This window comes from Gekko japonicus, unplaced genomic scaffold (genome assembly GCF_001447785.1).
Source record: "Gekko japonicus isolate JY-2015 unplaced genomic scaffold, Gekko_japonicus_V1.1 scaffold681, whole genome shotgun sequence".
Taxonomy (NCBI): domain Eukaryota; kingdom Metazoa; phylum Chordata; class Lepidosauria; order Squamata; family Gekkonidae; genus Gekko; species Gekko japonicus.
In genome coordinates, this window is record NW_015165254.1 from 182,146 (window position 1) to 196,623 (window position 14,478).

Sequence of the window (14,478 nt, forward strand, 5' to 3'; positions counted from 1 at the left end):
CTGAGGTCTTGGGCCTAAGTCGGGTCGGTTTGGGGTTGGGGCTCCCCCTCTCGGCCTTCGATGGGGCTCCTCTGGTGCCGGTGTCGAGGGTTAGGAGTCTGGGAGCGCTTCTGGACTCATCTTTAACGATGGAGGCCCAGGTGGCAGCCACTGTCAAGTCAGCCTTTTACCATCTTCGGCTGGCACGGCAGTTGGTTCCCTTCCTTGACCGCGATGACTTGGCCACAGTGATCCATGCGATGGTCACCTCGAGGCTGGACTACTGTAATGCTCTCTACATGGGGCTGCCTCTGTCGCAAATCCGGAAGCTGCAGCTAGTGCAGAATGCGGCAGCTAGGCTGTTGATGGGTCTCACTAGGTGGGGCCACGTCCAGTCGGTGCTGAAGGCGCTGCACTGGCTACCTATAGCGTACCGGATTCGCTTCAAAGTGCTGGTTCTTACCTATTATAAAGCCCTTGATGGCCAGGGTCCAGCTTACCTAAGGGACTGCCTTTCCCCATATGTTCCCCCAAGAGCACTACGGTCAGGGGCGCAACATCTTTTGGTAATTCCAGGCCCCAAGGACATCAAGTTGGCTGCAACCAGGGCCGGGGCCTTTTCGGTGGCGGCTCCTATCTGGTGGAATGAGCTCCCAGAGGAGATCCGGGCCCTGCGGGACCTTATGCAGTTCCACAGGGCCTGTAAGACGGAGCTCTTCTGCCAGGCTTTCACATAGGAGCTGCCACCGCTACTGTACCACCACCGAGTTTCCATCTTTGACGGTGGATTCTACCAGGATGTGAGCTGGCCCTGGCAAGACGACCAGACGAACTGAAGAACTGGTTATGAAAGGACGACAGTACTATCCGGAACTTATGCTGATGGGTTATGCTGGTTAATGGAACCCCATCTTGGACTGATAAGAGCTTATCCTCTAGAGCACCGGCACTTTGTTTGTGATTTATTGTTTTATTCTGTTTTTAGTTGTTGAATTATGGCATATGCCTCTTCTGTTAGCTGCCCTGAGCCCGTTTGGGGAGGGCAGGATATAAATGTAATAAATAAATAAATTTAAATGCATCTCCAGTTGGCAGTGGTCTGAAACTGCAGGGTGGAGGGTCAGTTTCCTGTCTTTGAGATTATATTCCATCATCATCATTTATTATGATCAAAGATCAGCCAAGCAGTTTACAAGCACAGTTCACATGCAAATATAAAATTAATATACAGGGATTAAAATTCATAGCCCTATAGGTATAACTGATTATAGATAAAAAGTTATTAAAATATTTGGAATATCTGCTTTCTTATGGCCAAAGCCTCAACACAGAATTTGCTATGGTCTTTAGAGGTGGTCCCATTAGAGGTGGTCTCATTAGCTCGCCAAGAAGGAGATATGTATAGAATTTATCACATCTTCCTGGGAACTTAGATAGAACAGGTGTGAAATTTGTGGAACAAATGCCTTTGTAAATTAGGCAATATAATAACACATGTTCCACTGTTTTGATTGCATTCAGTTGGCAGGAACACAGACGCTGGGGGTAGGGAATGTGTAAATATCTCCCTTACTGTAGCTCTGAAGGTAGGCAGTTAAAGTAGGCAAGGTGAAAGCTCTGCGATATTTGGGGAATTCTAGAGAGTAAAGATAGTTCACTGGCACAAAGTTTTGGCTAAGATTCCCTATCACTAGATTATATTCCAAAGAATACCATAAATTCACTTGCCTTCTCTTCAACAGCAAGCATCCATTTCCCCCTCTGATGAATACTCATGGACTTGTAGCATGAGCTCAGTGGGGAGGAGAGCATTTGTCCTACCTTCCCCAAAGGGAACTTGATAAAGGAACCTCAGCAGGGAGGTCCACACTTGTCCTTTCCCTAAATTTTCTGCATGTGCCATAGATTGGCGGGGGGGAGAGAATGGGGTCACAGTTAACTACAAATGAAGGCTAAAAAGAGTCCAGTAGCACCTTAAAGACTAACAAAATTTGTGGCAGGGTATGAGCTTTCATGAGTTGCTTCAGATACAAATAAAGGCTAAGAAGCGAAGGCAGAATTTATTATACTCCCTTGACCATGAGAGAAGAGACGCAGCAGCTGCTGCCTTTTTCTCTGCTACCTACTGAGAAGGCTTTTACTATCTACGATTTGTAGTTGCTTCTGACCCCTTCCTTCCCCAAGTCCTGTGGGACATAACTCTGTGGCATAGCAAATCTGCATGACTGTAAAAAAAAAAGCCCACATAATAAAATACTCTTGATATTGCATTGAAATGGTTTATAACTATGGTATATTTTCTTTCTCTTGTTAAAGGTTGAAGCCATGGAGAGCATGGTGGAATTGACTCAAAAGCTGTTTGAGTGTGATAGAGATGAGATGTATTACTGTCAGTTAAAATTATGCAGTAAGTCTGTGCATGGTTTGTTGTTTTATTCTGGTGTTTATCAGTGGGAAACTCTCAAGCTAGGCTTACCTATGTCCAGAGTACAATGGTTTGCACTCCCAATAGTAATTGAGACAAAATCCGTGCAACCCACAATGTTCACTTCTGCCCTATGGATCTCAGTCTTCACTATGTGGGTTGTTACATTTGATGTAGGAGGTGAAACTTGATGATAGAATAAAATTTTTACTGCAGAGAATCAGTTCTTGCAACAGTCTAACACAGCTACTGTCCTGAACATTTGTACGCTGTGGCAGGTGCATGAAAAAGAGAGAGCCAGAGAAGCAGAAAGACTAAATGATTTTTACAGTTAGTGTATGGGGCCATCTATGATTATCCATACTATGCTAATAGTAATCGGAATGCATAGGGCATCCGTTGGCTGATGGCAAAACTTGGCACATTCTCAGGACTTTTGGCATGGTCTCAGGACTACAATGGCAGATTTTTCAGAACTGTATGGCAAATTGTTCTGTTCCTCATTTCTAAAAATGCTTACTTCTCTCATTTTAGGGATATGATATTTTTGGTGGAAGAGGGTGCAAGTATAGCAGCTGTAGGTTTTAGTTTGAGAAACAAAGAAAGAGAATTGGCATAGCTCTTCAGGATAGGTCTCCAAGGACCATAAATTCCTGGGCTTAGCTGTACTCAAATCTGTGGTTGCAGAAGTACATTGGATTTGGAAGACGGGATGAGTGTAGCAACATAGCACTGCCCACTTGAAATATATTGAAAAAGCTTGTATCATTAAGAAGTCTGAGTGTTTTAACTTGGGGGGGGGGACATAACTGGTGTCAGATAGTTAATATGTATTTTGACAGATGTGTGAATCTAGGATAAACGTTTCTCCACTTCCTTTTAGTCTGGCACTTACTGTGCTTCATGTGGGGGCACCCTTAAATCTTGGGGGGAAATGGCGACTCAAATCATCTTGCTGCTGAGAAGGGTCAACATCAGCAGTGGATTATAAAAATTGACAGTCACAGTCCCTGCTGTAAGTCATCCTTTTTCTGATAGTTACCTGGTGGCCAAGCTGCTGGGTATCATGCTTCATGTCCTGCCCTCTAGCTGTCAGTCTACAGACTCATATGTGCCACATTGCTTGTTGTTAAGAGTTGTGGCCTTTGCTTTCACCCTGCTGTCCATGTTGAGTATTTCCCCCCTCTTTTCCCCACTGCAAGCTCAATTGGCTCTCTAGTTGAAAGACATCTAGAAAGCGTTTCCTTCACGTGTTGTCTGGCCATTATTCCGGCATATTTATTCATAAAGCACTTGGGATGTCATCTGTGCATTTTGTTCAGCCCCATAGCCATAGGTGAAATGTTATTCATTGTGCTTGAGCTGTATTCCCATTTACCAGTTAGTTTCTTTCAGTTTTAGAGTGTTAACTTGAATAAGGAAACATTCTGCCGTTGGCTTACTTTGGTTGAACGATAATTGAAGGTTTTTGTAAACCACCTATTTGCTTCTGCATAGGTGGTATTTATCTCTTGAGGAGTTCTTTAAAGAACGTTGCCATTTCCCATCATTGTGTACTACTAAACCATGTCTCAGAAATTCAAGAATCTCTGTGTAATTTCTCTCTTTACTTTGAAGTGCTGTCTTGTTTTTCTGTCTACAAAAGAATTTGAAAAGATGTTCCTCTTTGCTACATACATAATTGTTTTCAATAGAAGATAGCCAAATACTTTTTCAGTCTCCAAGTGAATATCTCCAAAGCCTTTCATAATGTAACCAGTATGTGGGCAACCTGTTAAGCATTAGATGACAATGCTGGAAAAATGAGAACTTCTTAGCACTGGGTGACTGCAGGATCTGAATTGGGAAGAGGTGGGGGAGAGAATTTTTGCAGAGATGTCAGGTTTCTAAAGCCTACTTAACTTATCCACACTTTCTGCAAACTGCTTCTTCTAAGAAACCCTCCTGATAGGTTCAAAAGTATATAGCCTGAGATCCACAGAACAGCACTCCCTGTGCCTGTGAGAGCTATGGGCTTGTGCTTCTTTCAAAAACATTTAGACACAGCATGGGATGGGGGTCTTCAGTTCAAAGAAAATGTCAAGCACCCTATTATACATTCCCAAACTCTTGGGGATTTTTTTTTAAAAAGCCCTATTCTCATTAGGAAGCTCTGCTAGGAGCTGCAACTAGTCACAAAAAAGAATTTCTTTATGCTTATACAGCTCTTCTTTTCATACTTCTGTGGCCTTTGTCTTTATTTCTTAATTCTTGATAAGAGTAACCCATATATAAATCAGTTGGATTAATGCATTTTAAGTACACTTGTACATTTGAATGTTCCAGTTTTCACAAACATAACATCATCTTTGAAGGGAAAAGTATGTATTTAGGAAAAACAACACAAAGTCTTATGATGCTTGAAGTTCAGACATCACATGAAACTATGGTTTTTGGCATCTCATTATGCTCTGCAGCTCACACCCTTCCATTTCTCATTTATGGACAAGCTACCTCCTTCGCTGCCTGATTTTCACCATGATTGGCAGACTGTGGCTAATGCCAGCTCAGGCCATGGTTCAGATTGAAGTTCGGTTTGCAATTTGTGATTTGAAGGCTAGCATTGATCAATGTTTGCCCATTCAGATAATATAGGAAAAACCTGGTAGTGGAGGAATAGCCTGCAAGAAACCATGAAGAGAAGGCAGGAGCATAGAAGTTCTCCTTGTCACCCAGCTATGGTTGAGTGGTGCATCTTACCTGGGTAGTGAGTCCATTTCAACAGAAGCATGATGTGCCAAATGGCCATGAAATACAAGGACTAGCAGTAAGTCTGTATGAAAATATTTCTGAGCCCAATAAATGTCTGCGTAGAAATGTCTCCTCCACTGCTACCCATTATATTTCTGGGACATATTTGTGCCCGTTGATGTTTGTCAACTGCAGATATCACTTTGTGAATCTGACAGAGACGTCTGTAGTCCACAAAAGCTTATACCACAATATATTTCTAGTTTTTGAAATTCCATTGATCTTCGTCGTGGTCTCGGTGCAGTACCACACATGGGTTGGGCGCCTGCGCACGACCTCGACCGGAGAAACTTCTTGAGCTTTGCCTCAGAAACCTTTTGACAGGCTCTCTTCCCGCCCTGCGGAACAGGCACGTTCTGCGCATGCCTGGAGTGGGGTAGGGGAGAGAGCCGCCTCCCACTCAGTTCTTCTTCGACCGCCTGCATGTTTACACCTCGTTTCTGTTGCTCTCCGTATTTTGCCTCAGCTGAGTATATTTGTTTGTCTGCCTTCTTCGGTCTTTGTTTCTTTGCTTCGCTCTTCTTTCCCCTCTATTTCTAAAAACAACAACAAAACAGACCTTTTTTCTTCACTTTCTTTCTTTCTTCCTCCCCCCCTTCCATTTGGTGGGTGGGGAGGAGAGTTGTTTGGGCAAAACAAAGTTTTTAAAAGTGTGTCGTCGTTGCCCAGCTAAGATACCTTCAAACGATGGTCACAATTTTTGTCTTTTTTGTCTGGGGGAATCCCATAGGGTCGATAACTGCGTCCATTGCACTAGTTTTAATAGGCAAGCTAGACGTAATAGGGAGGCTCGGCTTAGGGCTGTGCTTTTAGAGGCAGCTTTGCCCCCTGCGATGTCTTCGGCCGCTTCTCATTCTTCTGTCCCTCAAAGATTGGATGGGGCTCTGAAGGCACCAAAGCTAAAACCTAAACGGCCTGAGGATAAGACTCCGTCAGAAAGTCAAGCCCTCGACATTGGCTTTGACTTCGGCTGTCAACCCGGTCGTCATCACTGGTTTAACATTGACTCCTGCTGTGGCTGTTGTGTCCCACAAGTCCACTTTGCGGCCTCCGAGACCACCACCTATGCTCTCTTTAGCATCTGGCCTTATTCTGCTGGGTCAGTCCACGAGATCACCTCCCGACTTGTCATCTCACCGGGACTCTTTTTTTTTTTTTTGGGTCCCCCTAAGGGGAATTTTTAATTGATTTTTTTACACACTACAAACTACAGCCGAAAATATGGGAAGGGGAACTACATCTAAGGGAAAAAGAAAAAAGACCCACTAATAACTAAAAACCCAAGAGTAGGAGATAAATACATCAGCTTAACTCAATGTTACTTTTTTAAAGCTAATAAAACAATGAACATAGTCGGTTATGCTAGATTAATTTTCTCTTAATTATTAATTTAACTGCTTAAAGAAACCCCCGGAGCATCCCAAAATATTTCAGAATTTTCAGGCACAAATCAGAGTCCTTCAGCCACTATTTATTCTTCTCTTTTCTAATCCTCAGTTTGTATGAACTTTTCGGGGTGGCCGCCCCCTTTACAGAGGGTGAGTCCTCGTCCGAAGACCCCGAGCCTAACTCACGTACCCTGATCCTTTCGTCTCACCAGGACTCTCAATCTCCATCTCCACACTCCCGTACCCTGATCCACGATTTGGAGGGCAAGGAGCATTCTGTCGACCGCCATTCTCGCTCTCGATACGATCGAAAGCATCTCATTCGTCGTCCATCGCCTTCCCCCTCGGGATCACCTTCTGACGACCAATACTGGTCTCCCGATGAACTACATCAGCCTGTGTATTATCCTTACTACTATCCGAGGTCTCATACTCCTCAGCAGCACCACTGTGTTCGGCTACATCACTCTGAACGTACTGAGCATTGACACATTCCAGATCACGCCAGACGTTCTTGATCCGTGACTTCGACACGCTCTGTGGCTCCTGACCAGCCTCCTGAGCTCTCGAGACCTAGGGATCCCCCGAAGTGTTCTCCCTCAGAACCTCAGCTTCATCCCCTTGCTGATGACCAAATACCGGCTGATCTCACTCAACCACTGAGATCGTCGTCCCCCATGTCGATCTCTGACAACTCGGACTCGGGAGACCCAGAGCTCGATGTTCCGCACATCGATGATGAGCCTCGGCACTCGGGTTCTATTTCCCCCACTGAGGGCCCGAAAGCTTATTTGGAACTGGTGACCAGGATGGCCTCTGCGCTTCAAGTCCAGGGTTCCACTGAGTCCCCTGCTGTTACCGATGTTGTTCACAAGCTGGTTCAGGCTGACATCCTGCCTTCTATGTTCCTCCCTCTGTTGCCGGTCGACCTTTGTGCCCTTAAAGAGTCGTGGGTCCATCCGGCTTCGATTCCCCCGGTCTCCAGATGATACAAAGCTCTCTATAAAGTCCAAGAGAATTCGGGGAAGTTTCTCTGCCGAATTAGGTGGTGGTACATTCTTCCTCGAAATCGAAGCAATCTGCCCAACCACTCGGCGCCTCCCAATCGAGAGGGTTGCAAGGTCGATGCTATCGCAAAGAGGATGTATTCCTTCGCCTCTATGAACCTTCGTATTGAGACCTACCTGTCATACCTGTTGGCTTATGCTTTTAATGTGGCTAATGCAGTACGTCCTGTCTTGGGAGTTTGTTCCAGAGGAACACCGTCCCACGTTGTCAGTGGCTTTGTCGGAAATTTGTACGATCTCAAAACAGCAGATCAATTCAGTCCGTCATGCTGTCACTTGCTCCTCAAAGGTCCTTGTTTCCTCCATCACCCTCCGTCGTCACGCTTGGCTAAGAGGGTACCTCTTTACAGCCCAATGTGAAATTTCGGATTGAGGACCTCCCGTTCGATGGTGAAGGTCTCTTCCACTCCACCACTGACGAAGCCTTGAAAGCCGTTGGTGATAGTCGGAAGCAGGCTCGGAACCTGGGTGTCTTGACCTCGACGCCTTGACGTCGGTACTGTTCCTGGAAGCCGTATTATGCAAGGCGCCAGCCATCTCCCGCGCCCACCTCCCAATGGAGAAAAAGGCCCTATGACTCCCGTCACTCGAATAGGGTGCACCAACAGGCTTCTAAAAACCCCAGCAGCCCAAGCAGTCCATTTGACTGCTTCGATCGACTGCCATCTTCTCCGTCGTACACCCCTCCCATCTGGACCCGACTCTTCCCCTTTTCTGCCAACGTGAGAAGCAATTTCCACCAATTTCTGGGTCCTTACCATCCTACGGGTTGGGTACGCCATAGAGTTTGTTTTCCTCCCAACCTACCTCACTTTATCACACACACCCCGATCCTCCTGGGGCACTTTGCGTCTACTGTCTTCATCGTCCATCATGCCAGGTTGAAGATACGTCCCCTCCAACTGTGGCTTCTCCATGCCTTCGACCCTCTCAGCAGTCCGTGGCACAAAATCCTGTCAATCCCACCCCTTGTCATCGACTCCCTCGTCTGGTGGTCTCATCCTCAGCACCTGCTCTCCGGCATGCCCTTTCGGGTCTGTCGATCTCCAGGACGTGTATTTTCACGTCACTATCCGTCCCCAACATTGAAAATTCCTGCATTTCGCTGTCGGCAACACACTCTACCAATACCGGGTCCTCCCGTTCGGACTCTGCACTGCCCCAAGGGTTTTTACCGAGCTGATGGCTGTGGTGGATGCAGACCTCCATCGTCATGGGATTGCCCTGTATCCCTATATCGACGACTGGCTTCTCGTGGCCGCCACGACCAACAGGCTTCTAAAAACCCCAGCAGCCCAAGCAGTCCATTTGACTGCTTCGATCGACTGCCATCTTCTCCGTCGTACACCCCTCCCATCTGGACCCGACTCTTCCCCTTTTCTGCCAACGTGAGAAGCAATTTCCACCAATTTCTGGGTCCTTACCATCCTACGGGTTGGGTACGCCATAGAGTTTGTTTTCCTCCCAACCTACCTCACTTTATCACACACACCCCGATCCTCCTGGGGCACTTTGCGTCTACTGTCTTCATCGTCCATCATGCCAGGTTGAAGATACGTCCCCTCCAACTGTGGCTTCTCCATGCCTTCGACCCTCTCAGCAGTCCGTGGCACAAAATCCTGTCAATCCCACCCCTTGTCATCGACTCCCTCGTCTGGTGGTCTCATCCTCAGCACCTGCTCTCCGGCATGCCCTTTCGGCATCCTCTTCCGCAAGTGTTGATCTCCACCGATGCATCCTTCTGGGGTTGGGGAGCTCAGTGTGGAATCCTTTCAGCGCAGGGGACCTGGTCTCGTTGCGAGGCCTCCCTTCATATCAATGTCCTGGAGCTGCATGCGGTTCATCTCACTCTCTGCTCTTTCCTCCCGGTGCTTTGAGGCCGAATTATTCGGATTTCCTCTGAGAACACCACCACCATTTACAACATAAACAAGCAGGGTGGGACTACCTCTCTTCGTCTTTGCCAGTCAGCCATCGATCTCTGGAGCTGGTGCCTACGCCATTCCATTACGCTTTCCGCGATACACATTCTGTGCATTCCCCTTGTTGGACAACGAATGGTCCATCCCCCTTCGATACCTGAAACCTGTCTTTCTCGAGTTCGGTCGCCCTGTAGTCGATGGCTTTGCAACTGCAGACAATGCCCGGTGTTGCCTCTTTTTCAGCTGCGGTCCGCCATCTGCTCAGTCGCTAGGAGATGCCTTTCTCCACACCTGGAGGGAACCCTATTCTACTTCTTCCCTCCGTTCCCCTTGATCTCCTTGATCGTGCATCCTTGTCACTCCATGGTGGCTGCACCAAGTCTGGTTTCTGCACCTCCTTCGTCTCTCCAACCGGACATTCTGGCCGATGCCTGTCGTCCCCGATCGCCTCTCTCGGGCTCAAGGAAGGATCCTGCACTCTGATCCAGGCTTCTTCAGATTGACGGCCTGGAAGATCTTGCACTAGACTTCCCGCCTGAAGTGTCTGAAGTCCTCCTGAATGCCAGGAAGCCCTGTACCTGTGCCATTTACTGTTTGAAGTGGAAGAGGTTCCAGTCGTATGCCTCTGATCACTCCTTCAATCCCGTGCAGTTGTCTCTTCGTGAGATTTTTTTCCTACGTCGTCTCATTAAAAAATAATGGCCTTGCATACTAGTCATTAAAGGTTCATTTAGCGGCCATCTCCGCCTACCATCCCTTGATACAGGGTTCCACAGTCTTTTCCCACCGTCTTACAAAGTCGTTCCTTAAAGGTCTCCTCCGACTCTGTCCCCCTAGGAAGCCTTTGGTGCCTTCATGGAGTCTGTCACTCGTTCTCACTCAACTTATGTCCAAGCTGTTGGAGCCCATGGCTACGGTCGATCTCAGGTTGCTCTCCTGGAAGACGGCCTTCCTTATAGCGATTACTACTGTACGCAGAGTAGGGGAACTAGCTGCCTTTTGGGCTGATCCCCCCCTATACAATTATAGGGAGAAGGTTGTCCTTAGACTAGATCCTTCTTTCCTGCCTAAAGTCGTTTCTGCTTTTCACCTGTCCCAGTCATCTGTCTTACCTTCTTTCTTTCCAAATCTGACTGATGCTCCGCAGAGAGCCCTCCACTGCCTCGATGTGCGCAGAGTGCTCTCTTTTTATTTACATAGGACTCAGACTATACGTAAATCTCCTCGGCTGTTCCTTGCCTATGGCCTCCCTCATGTGGGGGAGCCAATCTCCTCTCAATGCTTGTCTAAATGGGTGACCTCCACCATAGTCCTTTGCTATGAGCTTGCACGTCAACCCGTTCCTACCTGTGTCACTGCCCATTCCACACGGGCGGTATCGAAATCCACCACTTTCCTGGCTGGTGTTCCACTAGAGGACATCTGTGCAGCTGCTACGTGGTCCTCGGCATCGACCTTCATGACCCACTATGCACTCGATGTCCGAGCTCGATGGGATGCTGCATTCGGCCAGTCAGTGCTGTGATCTCTTTTTGCTTGACCCTGCTGCATCTCCAGGTAGGACCCTTGAGTGTTTTTTCTCACTGATGATGCTGTGTCTTAACCAGTTTTCTTTGTGTTTTTTGCAATTGCCAGCTCCCTCCTTCAACTGGTTTAGCTCTTGTAATCACCCATGTGTGGGACTGCACAGGGACCACGATGAAGATAAACAGGTTGCTTCGAGTGGTCATCTGTGCAGTACCACAATCCCACCCAGCCTTCCCCACTGCTGGCATCTCCTGTTCACCTTTCTTTGGCTTGATGGGACTTACCAGTAGCGGTCAAAGGAACTGAGTAGGAGGCGGCTCTCTCCCCCGCTCCAGGCATGCACAGTACATGCCTTCTCCCCAGGGCGGGAAGAGAGCCCGCCAAAAGGTTTCTGAGGCAAAGCTCTAGAAGTTCTCTGGTTGAGTTCATGCACAGGCGCCCAACCCATGTGTGGTACTGCACAGATGACCACTGGAAGATCATCAGTTACAAGTAAGCAACCTGGGTTTTTTTGCTACAAAAGACATGGCTGTCTGTAACTATATTTAGGATAATTGGGTTTTGGACTCCTTTACCTCTCTTGAAAAAAACATGCAAGTAGGTTGTTTGCAAATGAAAGAGCATCCTCCTCTTTTGTTGTCAAAAAGGAATGTTCAGTAGAGAAAGGGCTTACTGTATCCATTATTCATTTTTTTGTATTGCATTTCATTTTCTCAACAGCCACAGTGGTAGAAAAATAAAGTGCATTTTTGCTTTACAAATCCTGGTTCACCATAATAAAGCAACTAGGCTCAAAAAAACAATCTTCGTTCAGTAGGAGGGAGTCTTCTTCATTCCCAGCAGCATCCTGTCTCCCTCCAATTGGTTACTCACACTGACAGCATGTCTGCTGAGAGGAGAAATCTAAGTAGATAACTTTTATCAAACTCTCGGGTACAAATTCTTCAGTCAGCAAGAAAATGCACAACCAATTCCATCTCCTCAAATAAATAGAAAGGTTTGCAGCTTTGCCATATTAAGACAAAAAAGAAACACACACATTTACCTATGTGTAACCCTTCTAAGCCACCTATTAAAGTTGTTGCATGGACTGGCACTATGCTGCTTCTGTAGCTATTTCTGTGTATTAGAGTCACTAAATTGAATTTTCCCCTCTGTGTACAAATGTAGGAGTGCAGCCGAGTACAAACATAAAATCATTTTTAAAGAAACTTGTGTCCTACATGTTGTTTACAGGCTAATGAGGATGTGTCTTCTTCTGCGGGCAGTTACACATGAATGACTAGAGGGTAGGCACCTCTCACTGCCAAGAGGATGGGAATGGACCTTGAAAGGATCCTTCTGAGGGAGGACATAGAGCATTCTCCAAGTCCCCCACCAGATTTGAAAACCAAGAGGCCAAACAGATAACACACACAAGAGAATGGGTGTTAGAATGAACTGTGCCATGTTAGACTAGAGGAGGGTCATATTTCATAATGCTAATAACTTTCTCCAAACAGAAAGGCAGCACAGCAAGACAGAGGGAAATTTTTCCTCCCAATGTGTTTAGTTTTATATTTGCATTCTCCTGCATGTGTAAACCTGGCAATAGGCTTGATTAATATGTGACATTGGTGAGGCAAAAGCAGTCTTCCGTAGGGTTTTTCATCTCACAACATTTCATTTTAACTGGACTGTCATCTGAGTAAAGCAGCATTGCTGCAAAGTCCCACAGGTGCCTCTGCCAATATCATGTTTAAATCAGGCCTTACAAGAAAGCACATGAGAGAAACTAGCCTCTTGTAACGTACCTCTGGCCAGCTTTGGGTGCATGTTTTATACTGGTTGCAGCTGCTAGGGATATTCTCTGGCAGCATGTGGACTGTATGTGTATGTATCCCACCCCTAGTATGGGAGTCATTCTAGCCCCTCAGTGTTCTACAAAGAGATGGGGCTTTATTATTGGTAGAGACTTTCTCAAATCCTGTCTTCATTGGTTGAATAGTTGCAAGACCTGACGAAAAAGTGCAACTTGTTGGTAGTTGCTTTAGGGTTTATTCCTCGTGCAAGAAAGATGCAGACTTCAGCATTATTTAACTTGGTATGATAGTTTATTCAAATGAGTAATCATAGTCCTTGTGAGAGAAGGTTTAGGGTAGCAAGGTGATAAGTCAAACCTCCTTACATTGTAAAAACTACAAAGGATTGACTTTTTGATAATTGCATGTTAACATCATGTGTCACATTTCTACAGCAGAAACCAAGTTCCAGCTAAAAGTATCTGATATCCAGCTAAAAGACCTCAGAGCAAAATGCAAGTTAAAAATTAATGCATAGTAGATGCTCTGCTGTTAACATGTCATTCTGAACAAATTGTTTTTACACATTTGTTCAAAAATATAGTGTAAGAGCCTTCAACTCACTAACCAGCTGAAAGATTTTTTAAAAAACAATGAGATTGCACTCAGGAATAGTTTATTTATTTTATTTTATTTATTTAATTCGATTTATACCCCGCCCTCCCCGCAATGCGTTTCTCGTTGTTGTTTTATATAGTAAAAGTTATACAAGAACAGTTAAAATAATTTCTCTTCATCAAACCAAAGCTTCAGTTAAATTCAACTGTAATTGGACAGAAAGTAGACTCAGGTGGGTAGCTGTGTTTGTCTGAAGCAGTAGAACAAAGTTTGAACTTTGTTCATCTTAAAGGTGCCACTGGACTCAAACTTTGGGCAGAAAGTATAAGTTTATACTAGTTACTTGTACTTGCTTCTTAGGTCAGACAACACATCAAAAGACAGAATATTATCAAAATTCATATAATATAAATATTGTGGATGAATAAAAATAATGGTACACTTGGAGGAGTGAGCATTGGCCCCTAGCAATACTGCTTTACAGCACAAGGGGTTATTACTTAAGTGACAGGAGTTATTTTAGTATTACTTTCCAAGCCAGTGTTCTTTCCAAGCCAGTGTTTTTCCTGCTTCTAAAAGCTGAAGACCCCCTTTTTCCATCTTAATACCAGAGCCATTCCATCTATTATATAAGTCCTCAGCTGATAAACAGCTCAGGATGGCATGTCTGGCTCTGCTCTCCCTACTTTATCCTCACCACAACCCTGTGAAGTACATTAGACTGAGAGAGGGGGTAACACGGCCCAGGGTCTCAGTGACCTTGATGGCTAAGTGCAGATTTGAACCAAGGTGCCCCCCAGTCCCAGTTAGATACTTTAACCACTACACAGCACACCCTAAAAGAGTGAGAAGTATTTGCATTCATAGGAACACACTCCCTATGTTTCTGCAATCTTCTTCCTTATTGGTCCAGACAGTAACCTCTAGAGATGCATAATAGGGGGCCTCCTCTGAGAGAAGTATTTTGATTCCTATAGGGCA

General features: G+C 45.7%; 1 protein-coding gene across 1 annotated transcript in view; it reads left to right on the top strand.

Moving 5' to 3' along the window:
* Window positions 1-14,478, top strand: part of LRPPRC (leucine rich pentatricopeptide repeat containing) — a 132,063-nt gene that overhangs the window by 84,340 nt on the left and 33,245 nt on the right. Inside the window, exon 25 of the mRNA XM_015410155.1 lies at window positions 2,296-2,386. Within this exon, the coding sequence (XP_015265641.1) occupies window positions 2,296-2,386 (91 nt within the window). The remainder of the gene's footprint in view (window positions 1-2,295; window positions 2,387-14,478) is intronic.